Raw genomic sequence first — 26,654 nt, forward strand, 5'->3', positions numbered from 1 at the left:
TGGAGAAGAACTCTGCCCACTAATGGCCACGGAGGGAACACATACAACAGCCGCTCTATTGGCCATGGTTGAACCAGAGCATCCTGCCCTTGGCCTGACCATCTCTGCGATGACTTAAGAAGCGGGGTGTTTTGGTGTTGACACTCATGGCCATCAGGTCCATTAGGGACTGACCCAAAGACTGCACTATCAACTGAAAGGCCACATGGCTTAGACACCACTCTCCAGGATCTAGCATGTAATGACTGAGAAAGTTGACTTGAACATTCTTCACTCTGGCTATGTGGGAGGCCGAGATGTCCTGAAGGTGAGATTCTGCCCAGACCACCTGAGTGCTCTTGGTGCCCCCCTGTTGATTGACATAGGTCATTGTTGTGGCATTGTTCAACAGAACCCTGACTGACTTGTCCGTCAAGAAGGAGCGGAAGGCTAACAGCGCCAGACGGATGGCTCTGGAATCCAGAACATTGATCGACAACACGCCTCCTCCGTGGATCAGGTGCCCTGAGCTGAGTGACCTAGACACTGAGCTCCCCAACCGAGGAGACTGGCATCCGTGAGAAGCGCCGTCCACTGTTGTTGATCCAGACTCGTCCCTTGAACAACATGGGATGTCTGGAGCCACCAACGAAGACTGCAGGAGGTGCTCAAAGTTGTATTTCCTCTCTGCAAACCAGCTCATGGGAAGGGATACATCACCATGCATACAGAATCCCTAGTAGATTTAACTGAAAGATTATCCAGCCTAATCTTTCATGTCTCACTGTGTGGCTTACAGTTCTGGTGGCCAGCTTTTCAGAGGTAACCTTTATGTGAATGGCAAGAGCTACCATTTACCCTAGTTGGGGAAATTTTACAGTAGTAGCAAAATAGCTGTTTTTCTTGTTCACTGGGTAACATCTTCACTTGTCAATTTACACTGGCTTTTATCAAACTGTGGTAGAACTTTTTACTGTGAGCCAGCAAGGTAAATGCTCCAATGCTTATAGGAATTAAATGAGTGCCATATCATTTATCTTGCTGATCTGTGGTAAAAAGCTCTTCCGTGGTTTGATGAAAGGAACCCTTAATTTGCAACAGAACCCATAACTAAACCCACTATCAGCAACTGCCTTTGATCTGGTTGCAAATATGTTCCCTAGTCTGCAGAACATCTAGTTCCAAAATGGTAGATTATTTCATTGTTGTGTATTTACTGAAAATCTCTTTAAAGGAAAAAAATGGTGAATTTTCATATTTTATACAGTGTCTCTATGTATGTATGCCTTCAAATCGACCACCGACCCATGGCTGCATGAACAGTGAGGAATCATCCCTGTGATGTTTCAAGGCAGAGTACAGGAGTGGTTTGCCATGTCCTTTTGCGTAGTGTGGCTCCACTGTGTTGCTGCTGCCCAACATAGGGTACTGCAGCCTACAGCACCATTCCTCAGTGGTCGCCCAATCAGGTACTAGCCAGGCCTGACCCTGTTTAGCTTCCGATAGCAAGAGCCAAGTAATAGGTCCTATGTATGGCCAGGATTCACTGAGCAAACCGATCGTGTACCGATCAGTTTGCGAGCCCTTTGCGACCAAATTTCCCTCCTACACTATTCACTAAGGCCTATAGCGATTTGATCCCAATCCTCCCATGCAAAATAGCTAAGCGATTGATTCACTAACAATTGCTTGGCTATTTTGAGTCGGGTTTACTACTGACAAACTCGACTACTGCAGACCTGTCGGTAACTGAGTTACCACAGGTCTGCAGGGTTTTTGACAGGCCTGACTGTCTTTTTTTTATTCATTTTTTTCCATGGCACAGATATTTTGCATGTTACATATGCAAAATATCTGCCCCAAAAAAATATTTTAGTAAGACAGGCAGGCCTGTCAAAAAAATGTGCCCCCCACAAACAAACGCGCCCCCCCCCCCCCCTGATCGGCACGGCCCACCCCCGGCACCAAAAAGTTGGGAGTAGGAGGGGTGCTCAGTCCCTCCTGCTCCTAGGCCTCCCACCCCAGGTCGGCCCAGGCAGTCGGGCCCGGCCCACCCACCCCGGTACCTTTTAAAAAAAGTTAGGAGCAGGAATGCCCGGTCCCTCCTGATCCTTGCGATAAGGCTCCACCATCTTCGGGAGCAGGAGGGGTGCCCGGACCCTCCTGTTCCTACGCCACGTCAATTATCTTTGAGAGCAGGAGGAAAGTCCTCCTGCTCCTGCTGGCCCCACCCCCGGCACATCATATGATGCACAGGGAGAGGCCTAAGGCACTGATTGGCTGAGGCACCTCAGGCTTCTCCCCGTGCATCAGATGAGGTGCTGGGGTGGAGCCTTATCGCAAGGAGCAGCAAGGACTGAGCACCCCTTTCTGCTCCCAACCTTTTGGTGCCAGGGGTGGGACATGCCGGGGGAGGGGGAGTGCCATGCTGGTTTTGTTTTTTTTTAACGCTGTTGGCAAGAGGGAATTGGCATCCCTCCTGCTTTTTTTCTCAGGGGGAGACACATTTGTGTGTGGGAGGTCCGGGAGGGGGCGAGGGAAAGATCAGGGCCTGGGGAGGGTGTCGGGCAGGGCTGATGCCAGATCTCTCTTCCCTGCTCGATGGACTCTCCTACTCTCTGCTTTGTTCCCCGCAGTGCAGGCCTACTTTAAAACCACGGGCTTGCTCTGCAATGAACAGCAGCAGAGAGCAGGAGAGTCCAGGAGCAGGCAAGAGAAGTCAAGGCAGAGCAGGGCAGGCAGGAGAGATCGGGGCTGAGTCCTGACAGCAGTGACAGGAGGCTGCTTCTCCTGTCACTACTGTCAGGGTATGCGCATGAGCGGGGATTGCTCTGGCTGTAGGTAGGGGATGTGTTAACAATCATCCCCATTTGCATGCAGGCCTTTAATGAATTCGTCGGCCGGCATGCAAATGGAAATGGATCGTACACAGTTTGGAGGTTTAGTGAATCTAGGCCTATGTACACTGCTTCAATAGCTTTCAGGCTTGCAGGTGGTATGTAAGAAATTAAATAACAAAAAGGACCCTTTTACTAGTGTGCACTAGTTTTGCACCTACGTGGTGGTAAGTGCACAGCACATACACTGTTTGGGGATATTCCCAATATCTTCTCGTGCAATTACTACACAGAAAAATGTTTTACACTAAGGCCCCAATTCACTAAAGTTAACGATGATCGCTGCTAACCGACCCAATTCACAATATGGCCCATTTCCAATCCGGCCATGCAAATTTGCAAGATCGTATGCAAAATAGCCAAGCAGTAGTAATACAGTAGTCAAGCGATTAAATCACTAACATTTGCTTGGCTATTTTGCATCGGGTTTTACAATCCTAAAAACTAACTGCCTGGGTTTTTTTTTCGTTTTTTTTCCATGGCACAGATACTTGCATGTATTCCACATGCAAAATATCTGTCTAAGGAAGTCCCTGATTGGCTCAAGTGCCTCAGTCCCCTCCTAAGGGAGGAGCCCGAGGCGCCTGAGCCAGTCAGGGCATTAGGCTCCTCCTCATGCATCACATGATGCACTGGGGAGGGGCCTAAGGCCCACATTGCAGCAGGCCGGAGAAGCAGGAGGGTTTGATGGGGCACCCCCCTTCTCCCATCTTAAAGGTATGGGAGGGGAGTGGACATCCCTTCTGCCATATTAGTTCAGGGGGAGGGGTGGCGATGGTAGGAGGGAGTGGGAATCCCTCCTGCCTTCTTTTTGGTTTGGAGAGAGGTGCTTTGTGGGGGGGAAGGGGGTCTTTTTTCTTTTTTTTTAATTGGGCAGATATTTTGTGTGTGCCATTAAAAATAAAAAATAAAATAAAATGGAAAAAAAAAACCTGGCAGAAGCCAACAGCAGTGATAGGAGACTGCTTCTCCTCTCACTATTATTAGGGCTCTGCACCGACTCAATCGCTCACTAAGCAATTGCATCGGTGAGTTTGCATGCAAACTTGATAGTGAATCAATAGCTGTTTGAAAATCGGCCAGAGACTCAGCCAACAGTGATTGAGTCGCTATCTTTAGTGAATCTGGGCCTAAGTATACTTATCAACTATTTAGAAGGTGGTAAGCATTTCAACACTGTCCGCACCAGTGATGTGATAAAATAGTAACTGTAGTATTCACTCCATGCTCATTTCCCACTCCATAACAAAGTGAAATGGTCTCTTAAGTCTTAAAGTGTGTTGACATATCCCTCTTGTTGTCGCAGGACGTGGCTGATAAAGAGATTGCAGCCATGCCAAGAGACAGTTGTCCCGTGAGGATCCGAAATAGATGTGTCCTCACATCCCGACCACGAGGTGTGAGAAAACGCTGGAGGCTTAGCCGTATTGTGTTCCGTCACCTTACGGATCATAACCAGATGTCTGGGATACAGAGAGCGATATGGTAGCATTCAGCAAGCAGATTTTGTTTGGATGTGACTTTTCAAGTTACAGGCCAGAATCTATCATTTGTTAATGTATAAAAGATTTGGCCATTTTCACCCTTGAGGCCTCTGATATATGTGAAATTTAGTTTCCATCTTCACTATCATATCTGAAATGTAGTGATCCAATGAGAAAAAAAATAGTATAAACAGAACCCAGAAAAACACTGTTAAATATGGAAATCTAAAGTGCACAAATTCAACCAGTCTCATCAGGCCATTGCTTTTTACAGTAATAAAATAAAGGCTACGTATGTCAAACATCAGCTTTATTTTGGCTTATTAAAGAATAAAATCAATTCTTTTGATTTTTCTTAACTACTTGAGTCAAGATCTACTTATTTTTATACACTAGCTATAATTACTAAAAAAAAAAAACAATGTATTTATCAAATTGAAGCCACATAAGTGTATACAGTAGTCTGCATCCCCAGTTACTCACACTTATCAGTCAGTGGATAGAAGAGACTAATGCTGGCTTTTATCAAACCACGGTAGAGCTTTTTACCACAGGCTCTGATGCGCATAGGAATTGAAAGAGCATTGGAGCATTTAATTTGCCAGCCCTAAATTTATCGCTCCAAGGCCATATATGATATTTTTTTTCATAGATTTTATTAAGAAAAAGGAAGCTAAACTTTTTTTGGGGGGTTGCATATTTAAACCCTAATAAAATGAAGTGTTTTTCCTATGGATTAAAAAGAAATGGAAATGCTAAGGAGTATCAAGCAATAAGAACATAAGAATAGCCTTACAGGGTCAGACCAACAATCCATCAAGCCCAGTAGCCCATTCTCACGGTGGCCGATCTAGGCCCCTAGTACCAGGCCAAAACCCAAAAAGTAGCAACATTCCATGCTGCCAATCCAGAGTAAGCAGTGGCATCCCCCATGTCTCTCTCAATAACGGACTATGGACTTTTCCTCCAGGAAATTGTCCAAATCTTTCTTAAAACCAGCTACGCTATCCACTCTTACCACAACCTCTGGCAATGCATTCCAAAGCTTAACTATTCCGAGTGAAAAAATATTTCCTCCTAATGATTTTTAAAGTATTTCCCTGTAACTTCATCAAGTGTCCCTAGTCTTTGTAATTTTTGACAGTGAAAAATCGATTCACTCCATTCGTTCTACTCAACTCAGAATTTTGTACGATTCAGTCATATCTCCCCTCAGCCATCTCTTTTCTAAGCTGAAGAGCTTAAATAGATTTCTTGAATAAGTTAATGTTTTTCAGTTTTGTAAATGCTAATATCTTACATAGTGAGGACATATTAGGTTTGGAGAGCCCTTAGAAAGGAAAGCTGCTATGTGGAGAAGAGCAACACTTTCTCTGGAATTGTATTTTCTTCTCACTCTTGGGTAGTCGTAGCTCTCCTCGACCCACCATACAAACAGAAAACACTTATCTACTCAGGCATCTGGAATTCCAAATTGGAGAGGGGTTGCTCTATATGTTAAAAAAGGAATTTAAGTCAAACATTCTACATGAAACAGATAGCAGCATGGAAACTTTATGGATACAAATTCCATGTGTGAAGGGAAGGAGTATATTGGTAGGATTGTACTACCGTTTACCAGAACAGAACGAACAGACAGGTGAAGAAATGTTTATAGAAATTAGGAAAGCTGGCAAATTAGGTAACACTATAATAATGGGTGATTTAAATTACTTCAATACTAACTGGATAAATGTTTCATCAGGGAACACTAGGAAGATAAAATTCCTAGATGTAATAAATGACTGCTTCTTGGAGCAGCTGATCTAGGAATTGACAAGAAGGGGAGCTATTTTAGATCTAGTCCTTAGTGGAATGTAGAGCATAATGTGAGAGGTAATGGTGTCGAGTTGGCTGGGAGCCAGTGATCATAACATGATCATGTTTAGTAACATGGAGCTTCAAGTCTGCCAAGCAGTAACATTCATTATAGAAACAGAAACTGACAGCCAGTGGTCCTGGCTTTTTGAAAGACAGTCTTGAAAACAGCTTAGTAATAGGTTTCCTCAAGGTGCAGGTGGCAGGCCTCTCGTGCTTTAGGGCCTTAGAGCTCGAGTGAAGAAAGTTTCTTTGACCTTTCATCCTGATATAGCTAGGTATTTAAAGGGGGTATTGTGGCTGTATTCCCCTGGGTGACATCTATTTCCAATGTGAAATCTTAAAATTATTTTTCATGCTCTCAGTAAGGCCCCATATGAGCCTCTACAAGAAGCATCATTGATGGATCTTACCATAAAGGTGGTTTTCCTAGTAGCTATCGCTTCAATGAGACAAGTCTAGAGCTGCAGGTTTTGTTGTGCAGAGAACCTTTTCTCTGATTTATGAAGGCTGAAGGCTGGAATTTCTCTGTACATTGTGCCTTATTTTCTACTCAAGGTGATTTTGGCCTTCAATGAAAATCAGGAACTTCTACATGTTCGATACATCAGGTTTGAAGAAGAACATCAAAGCTTTGGTATTGTTGGATGTGAGGAGAATCTTCCATCTGTATCTCAAGGTGACAAATGATTTTCATCTTTCAGATCATCTCTTTGTTCTGACAAGTCCTAGCCACCTGGGAAGGCCAGCTTCTAAGGCTTCCGTTTCAAGATGGATTTGTATAGCCATTTCTTCCGTGTATATTGGGTGTGGTAAGAAACCACCAATTACTTTTAAGAATGGTATCTTCATGGGCTCAGTCCTAGGCAGTGCTGCCTGAGATTTGTAGGACAGCCACTTGGTAATCTCTTCATACATTCATGAAATTTTAGAGTGGATGCTGCCTTTGGGTCCTTGATGCTAGCAGCCCCATCCTATACTCAGGGGACTGCTTAGGTACATCCAACTGATTCAAGACTTGTATGCTTTTTGCACTAGAAGAGCAGATTTTTACCTCAATAATCTTTTTAGTAGAGAGACATATGAGTCTTGCAGGCCCACCCTGTTGGATTTCATTTAGCCTGGTTCCTGTCTCAGACATGGGTATTGTGGCAGGGAGTAAGGACAACTGGGAGCTGGGCCCTAATCCTCAGCACTGCACCATCCAAGCAGTATTACTGGAGTGGCCAAGGGGATTGCAAACTCGAAAGAAAACAAAAATGTGCAAAAATTAAAGACTTATTTCCCCAAACTCTGGGGTGTTGGAACAAATGCAACTTAGTTCAGTCCAGTGCTTCCATCATGCAAACATAAGCTTCTTGTCACAAATGAAAATGCAAGTTGTTACAGTCTTTAATGCAGATACAGGATTACTTTTCCTCTCAATTCAGCAACTTTTACTACAGCTCCCATGAGTCCATCAAACAAGGTGGCTTCTTGCCAGACTTTATGCACTGGTGATGTGCAGACAGTTCATTATATTCATTGCCAATTAACATAGTAAATGATGGCAGATAAAGACCTGATAATCATGAATCTTGCTTCCAGCATTTTGCCTTTGCACTAAGCTCTCCTAATCTTGATAAGGAATTGGTCCCCGAGACCTTCACTGGGACTGCCTGTCTGGCTGAATCCCTTACATTTAACAACACCCCTTAGACCTTAAGATTAGGGCTTTATGTAGGTTTTACTACTGCTGTAGCTGTGTTAATTAGAGAGGGACATAGGTAAAGCTTCAAGCTGGCTTAGGGCTCTGACCAGGGACTACCTAATTGCACTGCCCTAACACTATTCCTATGTGTAACTGAAGTATTCTGTTAGCTTGATTTTTTGATGTAGCATTCTGTAGTGATTTGATTTCAGTTTTCTCTATAGTGGAGGGGACATTTGTGAGGGGGGGAAGACAGAGGGTTGTTGATCCTTGCTATGAATTATTTGTGATTTATAAAATAATTGTACAAAATATTGTTTTTTTATATACTTTAATAAAATAAGTTCAGTATAAAACTATTTGAAGCTTGTGGGGATAGGGCAGTGACAGAGGACAAATTTTTTTCCCCATGTCATTCTCTAATCTGGAACACTTTGAACTTATGGCATGGCTCAAACATAAGGCTTTAAAGCAAAAAGACTGCGCAAAGGTGGGCATAGTTAGACTCTTACATTCTAAGAAGCCAATGAAGGAGGAAGCCTATGCAAAGGCCTGAAAAATGTTCCAGGGCTGGTATATGTAGGAGCAGGTGGAACCATTGAGGGCTCCATCATCTGTAGTCCCAGCATTCCTACAAGCTAGTTGAGAAGAATCTGGCAGTTGGTTCTATTAAGGTGTAGGTAGCAGCGTTATCCTGCTTTAGGGATTGAGTGGATAGAGGTTTAGCAGTTTTTCATTAAGATGTCACCAGATTCTTGAAGAGGGCACTGCAACTTTATCTCCCTCTCCCTGTGCAGCAACCTTTTCCAGCTTAGAACCTTAACATGGCTCAAGTCTTTACAGGTGGCTTGTCTGATGGATAGGACTGTAAAAATGGTTTTCCTACTGGCTATTACCTTGGCACAGTCTCAGAATTACAGGTGTGCTTGTGTAGAATGCCATTCCTTAAGCCAGGGGTGTCCAATGTCGGTCCTCGAGGGCCGCAGTCCAGTCGGATTTTCAGGATTTCCCCAATGAATATACATGAGGTCTATTTGCATGCACTGCTTTCATTGTATGCTAATAGATATTGTATGCTAATAGATCTCATGCATATTCATTGGGGAAATCCTGAAAACCCGACTGGATTGCGGCCCTCGAGGACCGACATTGGACACCCCTGCCTTAAGCTTATAAAGGCAGGGGTCATGCTCCAGTTCCCTCATTTTTGTGTTGTCTTCCTTGTTAATTAGGAAATGCAACTTTCTGCTTTCCAGGCTGTGTTAAAAGATAAGATGTGAGTTGCTGGATGTTGAGTTTATTACCTAGACGTGCGAAATGAATTTTCATCTTTAACACTGGCAAGAGGGGAAAGGGCCTCTCGCTCCAGATGCATTTTCATAGCAATTATTGCAGCCATTGTATGCAGAGGAAACAGCCACAGATATCTTTGCAAGCTCACTCCACCAGAAGTGTGGCAGCTTCATAGACAGAGATCTGGGCAATAACACCCAAAGAAATGAAGTGACTTGAGTAGACAGTTCACCTTCCCGAGTGGACGTGGCATGTATGGACACCACTTTTGGATCCACAGTGCTGGCAGCAGGCTCAACTATCCTGCTGTAGACTCTAGGAACTGCTATGGTAGTCCCACTGGGACCCTTCTACTAGAAGGTAAGCTTAGGTTCTTAAAAATCAATTTTCTTGGTATACAAAGGCATGAGTGTTGCAGGCCCACCCTCTCAGATTTCCATTTAGCCTGTTTTCTAGATTTCTGCCTGTCAAAAGTATTTGAAAAGCATTGTAACTTCTCAATTATATAGGGATAAGTGCCTCAGAGCTTGGTGTTGTGAGGAAAAAAGTGCAAACAGCATATATTTTGTACAATGTTTGTATATTGGCTTATATTGAAATTGATTGATTCTTAACACTAAAGAGAATAACAGAATTGGCTGTGTTGGGGAGAATCCCTACATCCCTTTTTTGTTTCTCTTATAGTGCTTTGGTATTAACTGAGGAGCAGCAGAAAATGTAATACCTTCTACAAACTCATGGGTAGGGGTGTATAACCCACTGGCCAAGACTCCTGTACCCTTCTACCTGAAAGAGCAATAAGAACTTAATCTTCCCATGTTAAACCATACACTTTAATTTGGACTGTGCTATTAGGCCCACACGTAGAATCCACATGTTTACCCATCCAACAATAACAGCCTGCCATTATAAGATTCCTGGACAGAACTCTAGCCTTCCAAGCAGGTAAACAGAACGATTGGCTGGGTAACATTATGCACTCCTCATCCTATTTTAGTTTTAGAAAATTAGTAAAAACAAAACTGTTTAACTGATTTGTTACCTAATGATTTATAGTTCATTAGCTCTCCTATTCTGTATACATAAATCAGATGATTAACATTGTGACTACTTCGCTGATTGTCCAGCTCTTATTGTAAACCACCTCAAACTACCATGGCTTTGGCAGTATATAAGAATAAAATTATTATTTGCTATGCTTCAGTTTGCCCCATTACAACTTCTAGTGTCAGACTTGTTTCTCCAACTTGAATACCATGCAAAGAATTCATTTGATCTCTTCTTTATGGCTTTTGTCTTCTAAGCACCCTTAACCCTCTGCCATCTAGCAGTCCAACTAATTCTTTTCCCCAACTTCTTATTCTAATATACCTAAAAAGTTAATGTATTTTGCCTCCAACACAATCTTTTCAAGGTCTCATTGCCTTCCTTATTAGTGCATTATATTTGACTTGCCATTCTTTATGCTTTTTCCCATTTTTTTAGTCAGATCTTTCTTCCACTTTGCTTTTAGCTCAATAGAACATACCATTTGCTAGCAAAAATACCCTCTTACAATTCCATAAGAGGCTACTGGAATTCATTACATTTTAGCAATTCTAGGCAGGCATTCCCTCCATTGCTGCCACTGCCTTTTAATTCTGTGAACTTTAATCATTTGTACAATGTGAATCTTTATACCTGAATTCTCTATGCCTGGATGCAATTGCCAACTTTTGTTTATAATAATCAGCATGCCAGCAGTCCTTACCCTCCACTGATGAAGTAGAGCTTTTATGAGAGGCCAGCAAGGTTAACGCTCCAACACTCACAGGAACTAAATGAGCATCAGAACATTTACCTCACTGGCCCACAGTAAAGCACTGTTACTTACCATAACAGGTGTTATCCAGGGACAGCAGGCAGATATTCTTGACTGATGGGTGACAGCACCAATGGAGCCCCGGTACAGACAATTTTAGAGTGATTGCACTCTAAGAACTTGGAAAGTTCTAGTTAGGCCGCACCGCAAATGCCTTCCCGCTCGACGTCTGCGCGCGGACCCCAGTTAGGATAAGCCAGCTAAGAAGCCAACCTGGGGAGGAGGGTGGGACGCAAGAATATCTGCCTGCTGTCCCTGGATAACACCTGTTACGTAACTGTGCTTCTCCTAGGACAAGCAGGATGAGTCAGCCACATATGGATGTTGTCCCAACACCTCCCAATTTGTGGATAAGCTCTCTAATAGCTCAAGAGATTTTTTTTTTTTTTTCTCTGAGCACGTGCAGGGCCTAGGCCCCACTGGGCATGCCCGAGCCCTACCCATTTCCCCCTGCTTCCCCCTAATCCCCAGTCTTTAGTTTCCGCCCGTTCCCATCGGTCAGATTTTCCTACAGCTCTCCATTACAACTTTTCTACTCATCAACTTGAAGATGCCTGAATCATCTAAAGAAACAACTGGGATGCAGGAGGAGGATGAACACACTGGATCCTCATGAATTGTGCGCCCACTGATTGGATCCGGCGCTCGAGGTTTCCGTGTGGCTTGCATTGTAAGCACATGTCACCACGTGCACGCAAGCTAAGGAAGAGGGCACTGAGAGACTTCATGAAGAGAAGTGAGGCCCGAGAATCTTCCTCCAGCAGCCATCCTCATCGGAGCGTAGCAGCGGGGGATCCACAGACGAATCCGGTGAGGAGCCTCCAGGACATCCTGGCTCAGTCAACCCCCCCCCCCCCCCCCCCCCCCCCCCCCTGCAACTTGCCCGGTCGAGAAATCTCTCCCAGAGGTCCTGCATGCTGTTGCTAGCCGCCAGCCCCTGCAGGAAGCCAATAGGAGTCTCACCAGACCGAGAGATCTCTCCAGGAGTTCCTGCATGTTGCTGCTTACAGCCAGGCATGAAGAGAAGTGAGGCCCGAGAATCTTCCTCCAGCAGCCATCCTCATCAGAATGCAGCAGCGGGGGATCCACAAGCTACAGTGGCAAGGAGCCTCCAGGATGCCCTGGCTCAGCTAATCCCCCCGCCTGCACTTGGCCCAGTAGAGAAATATCTCCCGGAGTCCCTACATGTTGCCGCTTAGAACCAGCCTCTGCAGGGCAGCCGATAGGAGTCTCGCCAGACCGAGAGATCTCTCCAGGAATCCCTGCATGTTGCCACCTAAAGCCATCCTCTGCAGGGCAGCCGATAGGAGTCTTGCATGCTGCTGCGTAAATCCACAGCCTCTGCAAGCAACAGATCGGGGCTTTCACCCTCCAGACAGCATGCTGCCTCTTACAGCCAGCCTCTGCAGGGAGCCGATTGGGGTTCAAAGGTAAGTCCTATCTGCTTGTTTTTGGGAAAACCTCTGATAATCTGTTGCAGCCCCGAGGGCTCTGCCCCACCCTACTCCCAATCTGAATTTAAGGAGAAAGAATCTCCCATGCTTCTTTCCCTTGGAGGGGACCTGCAGACCTCTCCCCCCAGTAGGAGACATGCTGCCCCAGAGTTCAGCTTATAAAGGACATGCTGAAAAAAAAAACAAAAAAAACCCAACTCGATGTTTCTTTCCCTCTTAGGGTCCTGCAGAGTCTACAATTCACACCTTTCCCACCCCGCCCCCTCCCCCTCTCATGTTGGGAACAAGGAGTCTGCCTTTCTCAGCAGGGTGCTGATATCTTCAGAGATGCAGCATGTCAGACCATGCCTCTCCAAAGGTGGGGGTTTGAAACTCCTCAGTCTAAAAAGCTGTTTGCTCTTCATAAAACCTAGGCAGAGTGCTTTTCCAGCTAGCATGAGGGACTCTGTACTATTCATGATTTCTATAGCACTGAAAGGCATATGCAGCGCTGTACAGTTTAATATACAATAGGCAGTACAGCAGCAGCAGCCCACTCAAGAGGCATTATCACTCCTCTTTCTCTGCCTCCAGGCACAGTGGGAAACGCAGCCAGGAGCACTGACACAGATGAAGGGGGTGCATCCTGCCCCTTCTCTGCAGGCTCTCCCCCCCCCCCCCCCCCTCTCAAGAAGGGCGGTGGGGTACATGGAGCCACCCAACCAGTCAAGTGGAGTAGCACATGAACCTGCGAACCACCAGGGACCAGCAGCCAGTTAATCCTCCTGCTGACCCACTCCTCTCTCAGCGGGCTACACTCCCCACTATGTCCCCCTTTAGAGGGAGCCACGCACAACAACATGGCACGGTTCAGCGGCATGCCATGCACCCAAGCAACAGAGGAACAAGCTACACACCAGCCTCCAGCCACGCCCCGAGTCACCACCCACAAAAATAAATATTTACTTAAAAAAAAAAAATAACCCACAAACGAGGACTCACCCTAAGTCCCTCCAGAAACTCACAGCCTTTCTCAAGATCCACATGGGTGGACAACAAGTACCCAAGACAGAGTACTACAAGGCCTGAACTACCAGTACTTCACACAGGCAGTGGCGATTCCAGTCCACAAGAACGACTCCCTCCTCAGGGCAACCAACATCAAGGAGACTGGGATTGAAGTACCAGATCTTTCCAGGCCAGGGATTCGACAACCCGCAGCAGCCATACATGGACATTGCGGTAGCTTAAGAGAAACAGGGCAGCACGACCCCCCCCTCCAACCCCCGTCAGGGAAGGACCTGAAAAACCCTGGTTTCCACGGGGAAAAAGACCTTCGAGGGCGCAATGCTGAGCGCACAAATTGCTGCGCTCCAGTTCCAGATGCGGCTTTATCAGGAGGCCAGTGAGAGGAAATAAATAAATAAAATAAAGACTCCAGCTCACAACTGAGCCAGTCCACACTGGCAGCAGTCTGTTCCCCAGCGCTCACAACAGTAACATAACTGCTACGCAAACAAGCACCGCCCGAGGGGCAGGGGCATCCAAGGGCAGCCCTCTCCCCAAGACAAAAACAGAACCTTGATCATCCTCCGGCCCAGCAGGATCAGATTGTCTGCGAAGGCTTGGCCCAGGATCACCATCGACCAGTGGGTCCTCAGCATCATCAAGCAGGGATTCGTCTCCACTCCCGCCCCCCCCCCCCCGAGTGGGCGGGGTACCCTCCATCTGACGACCCAACTTTCCTGCAGCAAGGAGAGGACCTGCTTCGGCAGAATCAATAGAGGCGGTGACGAACAGAGGAGATCACCAAGGGGTTTCTACTCCAGGAACCCCCGTGTCACCATGGACAAGGACAACGCTCGTTCCTGGATCTCTGTAAGCTCAATAGATGCATACACAAGGTCCAGACGCACTCTCTGGGTACAGTCTTGGCCCTGTTACAGCCCGAGTATTGGCTAGTATCCCATGCACCCAGCCCACAGGAGGCATCGTCGCTTCTAAAGCCGAGACAGACGCCTCCAGTACAAGGTCCTGCCCCTTGGACTCTCAACGGCTCCAAGAGCGTTCACAAAGTGCGTGGCAGTGGCACATCCTCGCCTTCAAGGGGTGCGCGTCCTATCTTATCTCGATAGCATGCAGCCCCGTCAACCACCATAACCCTCCTCCAAGAACTGGGGTTCCTCATCAACTACATGAAATCCCACCCGATACCCACCCAGGAGATATCGTTCATCTGGGCAGTCATCAATACCACGCAGACCAAGGCCGTCCTATGGGACTACCAGATCGACGCCATGACATCCCTGGCCCAGTGCATCCCTGCCAGCAGCTCATCGTCAGCACACTCCGGTCTTTGTTGTGCAGCACCCAGACTACTCATGTGATCCCTGAAAGGGCACCACAGACATCACTGGGACCAGTGTACCCAACCTCTGACTACCCACCTACTGGAGCTCAGGGCCTTAGGGAATGCCCTCGAAACCTTCAAACAGGCAGGGCAGTCTTCACCCAAACAGAAAACCAGGTGGCCTTGCACTATATCAACAAACAGGGAGGGACAGGGTCGACCTCACTATGCAAGGAAGCTTGCCACATGTGGGAGTTCTCCAACTCCATTCAATGCCCCATCCAGGCAACTTACCTCCTGTGAGAGCAGAACGACCTGGTAGAAAGACTCAGCCACCAGCTGGATCCTGATGAGTGGTGTCTCAACCCAGCGGCAATGAAGAAGATCTTCAGCACCTGGGGCACACTGAGCATCGACCTGTTTGCAACCAAACCGAACTCAAAATACTCGACCTTCTGCGCAAAGAGATCAAACCCATCGCCGTCTCAGCCCCGACGGTCTGTCTGTGAGTTGGAACACCCTAAGTCCTGCAGAAGATTCTTCAGGACAGAGCAACAGTGATCATGATTGCCCTGTTCGGGCTCCTGCAACCATGGTTCCCGTTTCGGCAAGGGATAGCGGTTCACCCACCTCTCCCCGCTCCCGATCAGTGCAGTTCTCATTACACAATGCGGGAACCTTACCCTCCACCACGACCTGCGTTCCTTAGCCCTGACCGCATGGATGATGAGAGGATGAACCTACCACAAGACGTGGAGCACACTCTTATGGCAGCCAGAATACCTTCAACCAGAAAACGCTATGGGTTGAAAGGGAGAAGGTCCCGCTACCAGTGCACAGACACGCAGCGAGACCCCTACAACTGCCCCATACCGGACATCCTGCAGTACATACTGAGCTTATCTCAGGGGGACCTAAAACCCACTTCCATCAAGGTCCACCTAAGTGCAATCACGGCATACCACGCTGGCCTAGACAGCAAACCAGTGTCGAGGCATCCAGTAATCACAAAATTTCATGAAGGGACTGTCCAATCTGCACCCACCGGCCAGACCACCACCGCCCAGATGGGACCTCAACTTGGTGCCGCATCATCTCACCTCGACCCCTTCAAACCTTTGGGGGAGGCAGATCCCGTATTCCTGGCTGGGAAAACCCTGACCATCGTGTCTACCGACACACTCCCTCATGAGAACAGGGTGGTACCCAGAATCCACCCCCGATTCTTGCCGAAGGTGGCTTCAGCGTGCCTCCCGGCACTCTACATCTCCCCACAGGGAGGCACACTGCCACCTCAGCAACACCTCCTGGACTGTGTGCGGGCCCTGACTATGCAGCAGATTAGACAAGCCTCAATTGTTCGTTTCCTACGACCAAAACAGACCAGGACTTCCGGCCACCAAACGCAGGCGCTCGCGCTGGATATAAGAGTGCATCCCCTTCACCTATAGAAAAGCGCAGCATCAACCGCAGGTGGGAGCCACACCCACCAGCGCAGAACCATAGCCAACACAACGGCACTTCTGCACCACACACCAATAGGGGACATCTGCGATGCAGCCACTTGGTCCTCCATGCACACCTTCACCAAGCACTACTGCCTTGACATAGCATTCCACGCTCCAAATGCATTCGGCTGAGCAGCCTTGGAAGTGGCTCTTCCCTCCCGGGAGGGACAGCAACCACTAGCACAGCCTTGACAAACACTGATCAAGTAGGGGGTTATAAATATCGACAAACACTGTTCAAGTAGGGTGTTATAGATATTGATTAAGTAGGTCTTCCAGCACTCCTTCCTAGACTGAATGTGGAATAGGCAAGTATGAATTCTCATATGCAAGTACGAATTGTCACTATTGACCAGTTATGAATTGTCACCGTTGACCAGTTGGTTTTCTCACTGTTCATTGATTGTCATTGACCAGTTTTCGCTGTTCTGTGAGTTAAGTAGGTCTTCCAGCACTCCTGTCTAGACTGAATGTGGAATAGGTAAGTATGAATTCTCACATGCAAGTACAAATGGTCACTGTTGACCAGTTGGTTTCTCACTGTTCATTGATTGTCATTGACCAGTTCATTGTTCTGTGAGTATTATTGCTCAGTTAACACAGCACTTTATCTAAAACCTTGTTTCCACAACTTTACCTGCTTTGCCCGATTACCCTGCCCGGCTCGGCCTCCACAGCCAGGCGAGGGATGCACAAAGCGCTAAGGCGCAGGTCCAGTCAGTACATCCCTCGGCTAGGGAGTCATCCATATGTGGCTGACTCATCCTGCTTGTCCTAGGAGAAAGTGTAGTTACTTACCTGTAACGTAGGTTCTCCGTGGACAGCAGGATAGTCAGCCACACAAGCCACCCGCCTCCCCATACGGCCGACCCGGCCACAGCTAGGAACATCCTGGGGATTAGGGGGAAATTGGTAGGGCTTGGGCATGCCCAGTGGGGCCCAGGCCCTGCACATGCTCAGAGAAAAAAAAAAATCTCTCTGAGCTATTGGAGAGCTTATCCGCAAATTGGGAGGTGTTGGGACAACACCCATATGTGGCTGACTATCCTGCTGTCCACGGAGAACCTACGTTACAGGTAAGTAACTACACTTATCCCAGGACAAGCAGGCAGCATATTCTTGACTGATGGGTGACCTCCAAGCTAACAAAAAGAGGGATGGAGGAAAGGTTGACTGCTATGAAAATAAATTTTGCAAAACAGATTGGCCGAAGTGTCCATCCCGTCTGGAAAATGCATCCAGACAATAATGAGATGTAAAAGTATGAACTGAGGACCAAGTTGCAGCCTTGCAGATTTCCTCAATAGGAGTTGATCTGAGGAAAGCTACAGACGCTGCCATAGCTCTAACCTTATGGGCCGTGACGGAACCTTCCAGTGGTAGTCCGGTTTGAGCATAACAGAATGAGATGCAAGCAGCAAGCCAATTGGATAACGTACGTTTAGAAACAGGATGTCCTAACCTATTAGGGTCAAAGGACAGAAAAAGTTGGGGAGATGATCTGTGAGGCTTAGTGTGCTCTAGATAGTAAGCTAAAGCACGCTTACAGTCCAAAGTATGCAAAGCCTGTTCTCCAGGATGAGAATGATGTTTCGGAAAGAATACAGGCAGGACAATGGATTGGTTAAGATTAGAGAATGACACAGTGGCGGTATACCCGCAGCCACCGCGTTTAGCCACGGGTAACCTGCCACAACGGGGAACGAAAACTAGCAGTCGCTGCGGGGACGAGGCCATTCACCGCCCCGTGGAGCGGTGAATGGTCTTGTCCCCGCAGTGAGGCATGAAGGATCGCGCGGTCCCCACAGCCCACACCCACCTGTCCAATCGAGCCTAGTGATTAGCCAGCTCTCTCCCTTCTCCTCACCTTAGTTTGTAGGTTTTCTTTTTCGGCGACCCGCACGCTATCAAAGAGCCACGCACCCGCTGCTGCTCAGTTTCGATCTTCTGCTCTGACGCAACCGGAAACAGGAAGTTGCAGCAGAGCAGAAGATTGAACACTGAGCAGCCGCGCGAGCGCGGCTCTTTGGGAAAGCATGCAGGTCACCGAAAAAGAAAACCTACAAACTAAGGTGAGGAGAAGGGAGAGAGCTGGCTAAACACTAGGATCGATTGGGCAGGCGGGTGGTGGCTGCGGGGACCGTGCGATTGCTCGTGTTCCCGGCTCAAACTGGAAGGAGGGAGTGAAAGGGAAAAGGATTCTGGGCCAAGGGGATGAAGATGGAAAGAAAAATCCACAGCAGGAAAGAAAGGGAAGGACAGGCAGGTGAGCCAGATGCTAGAAGCAGGGGGGGGGGAAGGAAGAAAAAGGGAAAAAAGCTAGATGGGGTTGAAAGGAAGAGAGACACTGGTATGGAAGAGGAAGACAGGGGAAATCTGGACACAGGAAGGCAACAGAAAGAGGGGAAATTATGTGCATGGGGCATAGGGACAGAGACATAAAGGGGACATGCCATGGGGATGGTATATGGACACAGGGGGGGGGCAATGGCAGATACATAGGGGAGATATTAGAAATGGTGAAAATAGGAGCACAGAAGCGAGATGGTTTGTGGGGATGGGACAGGGACTGAGCTCGCAGGCTCCACTGGCTTGCACAAATTACATTGTAACATGCCATGAAAATAAGAGGGAGGAAGGTAGATAGGCCACGCGAGAGGAGCTGAAGGGTGGTAGAAAGGAACAAATGGTAAAGGAGGGAGGGAAGGGTGGTGGTGGAAAGGAATAGGACAGACATTGAAGGAGGGTGGAGAGGAACAGACCCTGAAGGGAAATGTGGAAGACAGAATGAGAAGAAGACAGATGCCGACTATGGGGGAACGGAGGGAGAGGCATAGTAACAGCAAATGGAAGACGCAGAGAGAAGACACACAGTGGATGGAAGGAATTGAATGAGAAGATGTGGAAAGCAAAAACCAAACAAAGGTAGAAAAAAAAAATTTATTTATTTTTTGCTTTAGGATAAAGTAGTATATTAGTTGTGTTGATAAAAATTTATAAAAAAAGCCCTGCCAGCTGAACATCTTTCTCTAGTTCAGCAGCAGGAACTTTGATTTATAAGAAAGGAATAAGCTAAATATTACAGTACTAAGGCTTATATGGATGCAGCGGGGGCGGTGCAGAGCATGGTGGGCCGGGGCCACATTTTTTCCCCGTGTCATTCTCTAGTTAAGATGAAAATCAGAGACAACCTTAGGGAGAAACTTTGGATGTGTACACAGAACCACCTTGTCATGATGAAAGACTGTGAAAGGTGGATCAGCAACTAGTGCATGCAACTCACTGACCCTCCTGGCAGAGGTGAGAGCAATAAGGAAGACCACTTTCCAAGTGAGAAATTTGAAATGAGTTGTGGCCAATGGTTCAAAAGGAGGCTTCATGAAAGCGGAAAGAACCACATTAAGATCCCAGACCACAGGAGGGGGCTTGAGAGGTGGTTTCACATTAAAAAGACCCCGCATGAACCTGGAAACCAAAGGATGAGCAGTAAGAGGTTTACCAAGAACTGGCTCATGAAAAGCAGTAATGGCACTGAGGTAGACTGATAGAAGTAGATTTGAGACCAGAGTTAGATAAAGAAAGGAGATAATCCAAAACAAGTTCAACTGCTAGTGAAGTTGGATCATGATGATGTAGAAGGCACCAGGAAGAAAACTGAGTCCGCATTTGTTGATAACATTGAAGAGTGGCCAGCTTCCTGGAAGCATCAAGAACAGAGCGGACAGGCTGAGAAAGAAGTGAATGAGCCGAGGTTAGCCCGAGATACCAAGCTGTCAGGTGTAGAGATTGTAAGTTGGGATGAAGTAGTGACTGCTGATGCTGAGTAAGCAGAGAAGGAAACAGTGGGAGAAGGATGGGTTCCCTTGCACCGAGTTGAAGTAGAAGGGAGAACCAATGTTGCCTGGGCCACCGTGGAGCTATGAGAATCATGGTGGCTCGTTCCCTCTTGAGCTTGAACAAGGTCCGCAACATGAGAGGTAGAGGAGGAAATGCATAAAGGAATAGATTGGTCCAATCCAGGAGAGAAACGCATTTGGTGCCAGACGGTGAGGGGAATAGAGTCTGGAGCAAAAGTGGGGCAGTTGATTGTGAGGAGCTGCAAAAAGGTCCACCTGAAGTGCCCCATTGAGCGAACATGGACTGGAGAGTCATGGGATCGAGAGTCCATTTGTGAGGTTGGAGAATTCTGCTGAGATTGTATGCTAACTTCTGTTCTCCCTGAATGTAGACAGCTTTCAGGAATAAACGGTGAGCTATTGCCCAAGAGCAAATCCTTTGGGCCTCTTGACACAACAGGCGAGAGCCCGTCCCACCCTGTTTGTTGATGTAGTATATTGCTACTTGATTGTCTGTGCAAAGAAGTAGAACCTGAGGAAAGAGGAGATGCTGAAACGCCTTGAGGGCATAAAACATCGCTCTGAGTTCCAGGAAATTGATGCGATGCCTCTTTTCCTGAGCAGTCCAAAGACCTTGAGTTTGGAATTTGTTCAAGTGAGCTCCCCAAGCATATGGGGAGGCGTCTGTGGTGATGACTAGATGATGTGGAGGCAGATGGAACAAAAGGCCTCTCGAGAGATTGGAAGATGTCAATCACCATTGCAGAGACTTTCGAAGAGATGATGTCACAGATGTGTCGCGAACAAGGATCCGTCACTTGAGACCATTGAGTAGCTAGGGTCCATTGAGGGGTGCGCAGGTGAAGCCATGCAAAGGGGGAGACATGAACGATTGAGGCCATGTGACCCAAGAGTATCATCATGTGTTTTGCAGAGATGGAAAGCTGTGGGAGTATCTGCTGGCAGAGATGAAGAAGAGTGTGAAGGTGGTTGGATGGAAGAAACACCCTCATGAGAACAGTGTCCAAGATTGCTCCAATGAACTGAAGTCATTGGGTGGGGATGAGATGCGACTTGGGTAGATTGATCTCGAAACCCAGAAGTTGGAGAAATAGGATGGTCTGAGTGGTGGCATGAAGCACTGCCTGAGATGAAGGAGCCTTGATAACCAGTTGTCCAGGTAAGGGAAGACTTGAAGATGGTGAGAGCTTAGGAAAGCGGCCATCACAATGAGACACTTTGTGAATACCCTGGGAGAGAAGGCAAGACCGAAGGGTAACATCTTGTACTGGTAATGGCAATGATTGATCATGAAGCGTAGATACTGTCTGGAGTCCAGATTGATCGGGATGTGTGTGTAGGCCTCCGAGATTGAGGGCGCACAGCCAGTCGCCCTGAGTGAGAAGAGGATAAAGTGTGGCCAGAGAAAGCATTTTGAACTTTTTTGACCAAGCATTTGTTGAGATCTTGGAGATCTAGGATGGGTCTGAGGTCTCCGGTTTTTTTGGGGACCAGAAAATAGCGTGAGTAGAATCCCTGCCCCTTCTGATCTAGAGAACTTCCTCTATGGCGTTCAGAAGAAGAAGGGATTGGACCTCCTGGAGGAGAAGGGAGGACTGAGGAGTGTTCAAAGCAGACTCTTTTGGAAGACTGTAGGTGGGAAGAGTCTGAAAGTTGAGAGAATAGCTGTGGCGAAGGATGTTGAGAACCCACTGGTCTGAGGTAATGTTCTCCCAACGGCTGATGAAATAAGAAAGACGTCCTCCTATGGGTTGAGGCAGAAGGGTTGATGGCAGAAAACTGGCTAGGCCCTGGAGAATGGAGTCTAAAGGGCTGAGTGGACTTCAGCTGTGCAGGAGGCTTTACTTGTTGTTGTAGACGAGGAGGTTGGCGCTGCTGTTGACGTGGGCGCCGAGGTTGCTGAGGAGCGGTGCTGGTATGCCGACTGCTGGCGAAAGGGCCGTACAGGAGGGGGTTTCTTCTTGGTCTTGAGAAGAGTGTCCTAGCGAGTCTCATGCGCCGACAATTTTTGTGTGGTGGAATCCAGAGAGTCACCAAATAATTCGAATCCCAGGCACGGAGCATTGGCAAGGCGATCCTGATGGTTGATATCCAGCTCCGAGACTCTAAGCCAAGCCAGACGGCGCATGGCAACAGCCATCGCCGTAGCCCTTGAGGTAAGTTGCTGGATAAGGTGCTTAAAATAAAAAGAAAAATGAAAGCCATAATTACCTGATCTATTGGCAAGCATAGCATTCTGGTATAATCTCTTGCCAAATTTATCCATGGCCTTCCCCTCTCTGCCAGGAGGGACCGAGGCATAGACACTAGCGCCCGCAGACTTTTGAGAGTAGACTCAACCAATAAGGATTCATGCAGGAGCTGGGGTTTATCAAATCCGGGAATGACCTTATACAAGGAATCCAATTTGCAAGGAGCCCCAGGGATGGTCAGGGGAGTCTCGAGATTTTTATAGAAAGTCTCCTGTAAAATATCGTGGAGGGGCAATTTGAGAAATTCCTTTGGAGGCTGATCAAAGTCCAAAGCATCAAGGAATGCCTTAGATTTTTTTGATTCAGCCGTCAAAGGAATTGAGAGACTCGCACATCTCCTTGAGAAATGATGTAAAGGAGGAATGGTCCGGCTTAGATGAAGGGTCGTGTGAAGAGGGGTCCTCCTCCCCTGAAGAAACCTCATCCTCAGAGAGCAAGGGCTCTGCAGAGTCATCCCAGAGATCAGGATCTCTGACCTGGGAACCTCGACCTCGGGAGTTCGGTGTCGAAGGTTCAGTGTGACGGGACTTCCCGGATCATAAGGAGGTGGCACCGGGAGAAGTTAAAGGTTGCTGGTGCTGGGACTGGTCAGACAGAAATAATGGCTCAGATTTTTGAACAGCCCGATGAAGACCTCTCGGTTCCGCAGCAAGGACCGGCAATGACAGAGTGGACGCCAACAATAGGGGCTGCTCCACGGTCGGTACAGGTGGCTCAGACCAGACCAGACCGGAACTGGAAGGTTCGGTGCCAACAGAGCAGGAAGGAGTTGCTGCAACTGCTCTTTAAGTTGGACTTGGAGGACAGCCGCAATACGGTCATCCAAGGAAGGCACCGGTATCGCTTTCTTTTTCTGCGGTGCCGCTCGATGCCCAGGAGGATGAGGATGCTGAGGAGGATGCACTCACCTCTATATTGGTGGAGCGTTTACGGGGGCGCCTGGAGGTCGGCAGGACTGGACTCTCTGCCACAGCAACTGGAGGACGCTCCAAGGAGGAAGGCTTCTTAGCCGGCTTACCTGTGGGATGTGACGCCTGAACGGTGTCACGCGGTGTCCAAGAAGTGGGCGCCGGCTGAGAGGCAGTCGATGCCGAGGTATCAGCCATCGCGGCACCGAAAAGGAGTTTTTATTGAATTTGCCTGTTTTTCAAAGTGTGCTTTTAAAGTAGCACAACGGGTACAGGTGGAAGCCCTGTGATCCAGACCCAAGCACTGCAGACACCAATTGTGCAGGTTGGTCAATGAGATGGGCCTAGCACACCACTGGCACTTCTTGAATCCAGGCTGAGGGTGCATGAAGGTGAACACTGCCTCTGCTACATCAAAAGCAGAGGATGCGATGATTACACCAGGCCCCGCCGGGGCGAACCTGACAAAAAGAAAAAAAAAGTCAAAAGATTGTTATTTTTTTTTTTTTTAATAAAAATAAGGGAATAAAAAAAGAAAAGTTTTCCGAAGAAAAAAATGCGCGAGTGGGAAGGCAAAGATAATTTCAACAGCCGTTGAAAAACACGCGTTGTCTTAGCTCCGCAGAAACTAAGAAACTGGGGTCCGCACGCCTCTGTCGGGCGGGAAGGCACTCGCACACGCGCGGTGCAGCCTAACTACCTAGTTCTTAGAGTGCAATCACTCTAAAATTGTCCGTACCGGGGCTCAGTCAGTGCCGTCAAGAATATGCTGCCTGCTTGTCCTGGGATAAAAAGCACTACCACGGTTTGATAAAAGGAGCCATTAGATACATAATTCAGTCAGCTCTTAAGATACTGAGCAGCATTTACAAGCTGTTTTATTAGTCACTGAGCATTACCTGAAATTGACATTTATAGTAATACACTAATAAGATTCTGCATGTTTTGGTGTCCTTGAAGCTGGGCCTGGGTGATTGAGGTGTGCGTTTAGAGAAAATATGGTATTTATAGTCTATAAATACAGCCCCACCTGGTAGCAGTGCAATCCCCATCACCATAAAACTACAGTTTAAAAAATATCTATATCAGATGCTTATCCCCCATCCCCAAATCAGTATAATGATCCACATGGGCTGAAATGATAACTAAGGAATTTGGGAAATATCAGGAAAATGTCTTTCTATGTTAATAAAACCACAATGTAAAAAAGCCTTTATACAAATTCTTCCATTAATTAGAATCAGCATTCCAAAAAGCTTTCTATTCAATATTTTATTCAGATAAGCACTAAGTTTAATACAAAATATTTAACAGTGGAAAGTCATGAGCAATGTGCAAATCAAATTAAAGCTGTAGAGATTATATACTCCAGTGCCTGGAACTGATGAAATGCACTTTTGCTAGTCTCTGCTCAACAGGAGATTTTGGCATCTTGAGACACGATATGATTAGACAAAGCAACGGTGTTCCCATCCTACAAAGAAAATACTACATTAAAATTTGAGTCTATGAACTATGGTAAAATACACATTCATGTTGGACAAGATCAGGCTTTTTCTTGTCATCCCTAGGCTCAGTGAGAGAGTTCAAGATATTTTCATCATTTGTTCTCATCCAATCAGGCACTCCTTTTATTCCACCCAGGAAAACAAATTATATTTACTAACCTTTGGACTTCTGCACTGTTGTAATCAATTTGTCCTCTTCACCTACAAATGGGAAGAAAAAAACAAGTTAAAAAAAACAAAAAATAATCTAGCTAATAAGTATATAATCACATCAAATATAAGTAACCTCAGAAATGGAACGGTAAGAAATAAAATCAGTGTGATTCATATGGCAGAATCAGTATTCATCACTGGTTACAAGACTGGACAACACCCATCATACTGTCACCAAACATGAAAGTAGCCCTAGTTGCCCTACACACATACAAAAATAGCAAAATGGGAAGATATTGCTAAACAATGCTATTTGTGCCTGCTCATTTCACTGCACCATCTTCAATAGAATGCATTGTTATGTGACTCAAAGTTAAGTGGACTCAGAACAAGCAATTCTTCACACACAGCTTGTGGAAGGAAGAAGTACTGTTGGCTGGTGTCTTGTTCAATAGACTGAAGGGTAGGAGGTAGAGAATGATATGGGAACAAATTTTTCCCTGTCCCCATGGGAACTCCTTTTCCTGCACTCTCTATCCTAATCTGCACAAGCCTCAAACACTTTAAAATCATAAGTGTTTGAGGCTTATGCGGTTAAGGCAGAATGTACAGGAATGGGGCAGGGACAAATCTCACAGGGATGGGACAATTGAGTTCCTGTGGGGATGGGGGACAAATTTGTTCCCTTGCCATTCTCTAGGAGGGAGTTGCTGTGTAGCCTAGCAGATGTCAAATTTGGAAAGGCAAGTGCAACAGACAAAGAACAGATTCATTGGTATTAACATTATCTATATTGCCAAAGTAATACCTTTAGCGGTTAAAAGTAAAAAAGACAGGTATTGGGAGAGGAATAAGGAGGTAAGAAGGGGTGAAAAATGGAAAGGGGTCACCGGTTAGGAGCATGCTGCTCTGAAATGCTGGCAAAAAAAGGAGCTGTAAAGTGAAGAGAGGCTGTGATGGAATCAGGACCGATAGTGGAGCTGTGGGAGAGAAGCAGAAACAGGATGGATGGGAAAAGGTTGCTAGGAAAAGGAGACATGATCTGAAGAGGAAGAACAGCAGGCAGAGGGGACAAGCTGCAAGAGATAAGTAGCTGTGTGGGACTGGGAAAAAATACAGCTTGAGGGAAAAGGGGTGTCATGGTGGAGATGACAGGCATGAAGGTGAGAAGTAAAAGGGAGGAAAACTAGAAAAAAAGTGAGATGAGAGAAGCTGAACACATGAGGAAAGAAATGAAAAGGATGATGAAGAAAGTCCTTAAAAGGAACTTGACAGGAAGAAAACAAAACACAGGACAAATTTAAACTAGACACAAAAGGAAAATCGATTCTAGTAAAGATTTCTGGGCTGGTATCAAGGCAATGGCTATATTCTGCCCTTCTCCTCCAACCCTTTAGGCAACAGAATGCATACAGTATATTTACTGTAAGAATAAGGGGCAGCAGGAAGGGATTGTGCCAGTACTGGATGTCAGTGTGAAATCTTTGTTGCAATATTTGGGATTCTCAGTCTGAAAGTAGAAAGCATGCAAATGTGGTCCTGGGGTCTGTGGAACAGATTGCTGGGCTTCCAAAGTTTATCCATATAGGTGGTGGAGTTATTCACATGGCTTTTCTGTTGTGGA

The 26,654-nt window shown here is 46.8% G+C and overlaps 1 protein-coding gene and 1 non-coding gene across 2 annotated transcripts in view; one reads left to right on the top strand and one right to left on the bottom strand.

Annotated features, from left to right (window-relative positions):
• The window catches only part of MRPS14 (mitochondrial ribosomal protein S14), a 29,131-nt gene extending 24,409 nt beyond the window's left edge, over positions 1 to 4,722 (top strand). The window contains exon 5 of the mRNA XM_033916323.1: positions 4,183 to 4,722. Coding sequence (XP_033772214.1) covers positions 4,183 to 4,365 — 183 coding nt within the window. The 3' untranslated portion in view covers positions 4,366 to 4,722. The remainder of the gene's footprint in view (positions 1 to 4,182) is intronic.
• Positions 4,723 to 25,160: 20,438 nt separating this feature from the next.
• LOC117346971 lies at positions 25,161 to 25,233 on the bottom strand. The gene has a single exon (XR_004536696.1). It is a non-coding gene; the product is annotated as a small nucleolar RNA SNORD47 (small nucleolar RNA).
• Between the last annotated feature and the right edge of the window lie 1,421 nt (positions 25,234 to 26,654).

The sequence above is a fragment of the Geotrypetes seraphini genome, chromosome 12 (genome assembly GCF_902459505.1).
Source record: "Geotrypetes seraphini chromosome 12, aGeoSer1.1, whole genome shotgun sequence".
Classification (NCBI taxonomy): Eukaryota; Metazoa; Chordata; class Amphibia; order Gymnophiona; family Dermophiidae; genus Geotrypetes; species Geotrypetes seraphini.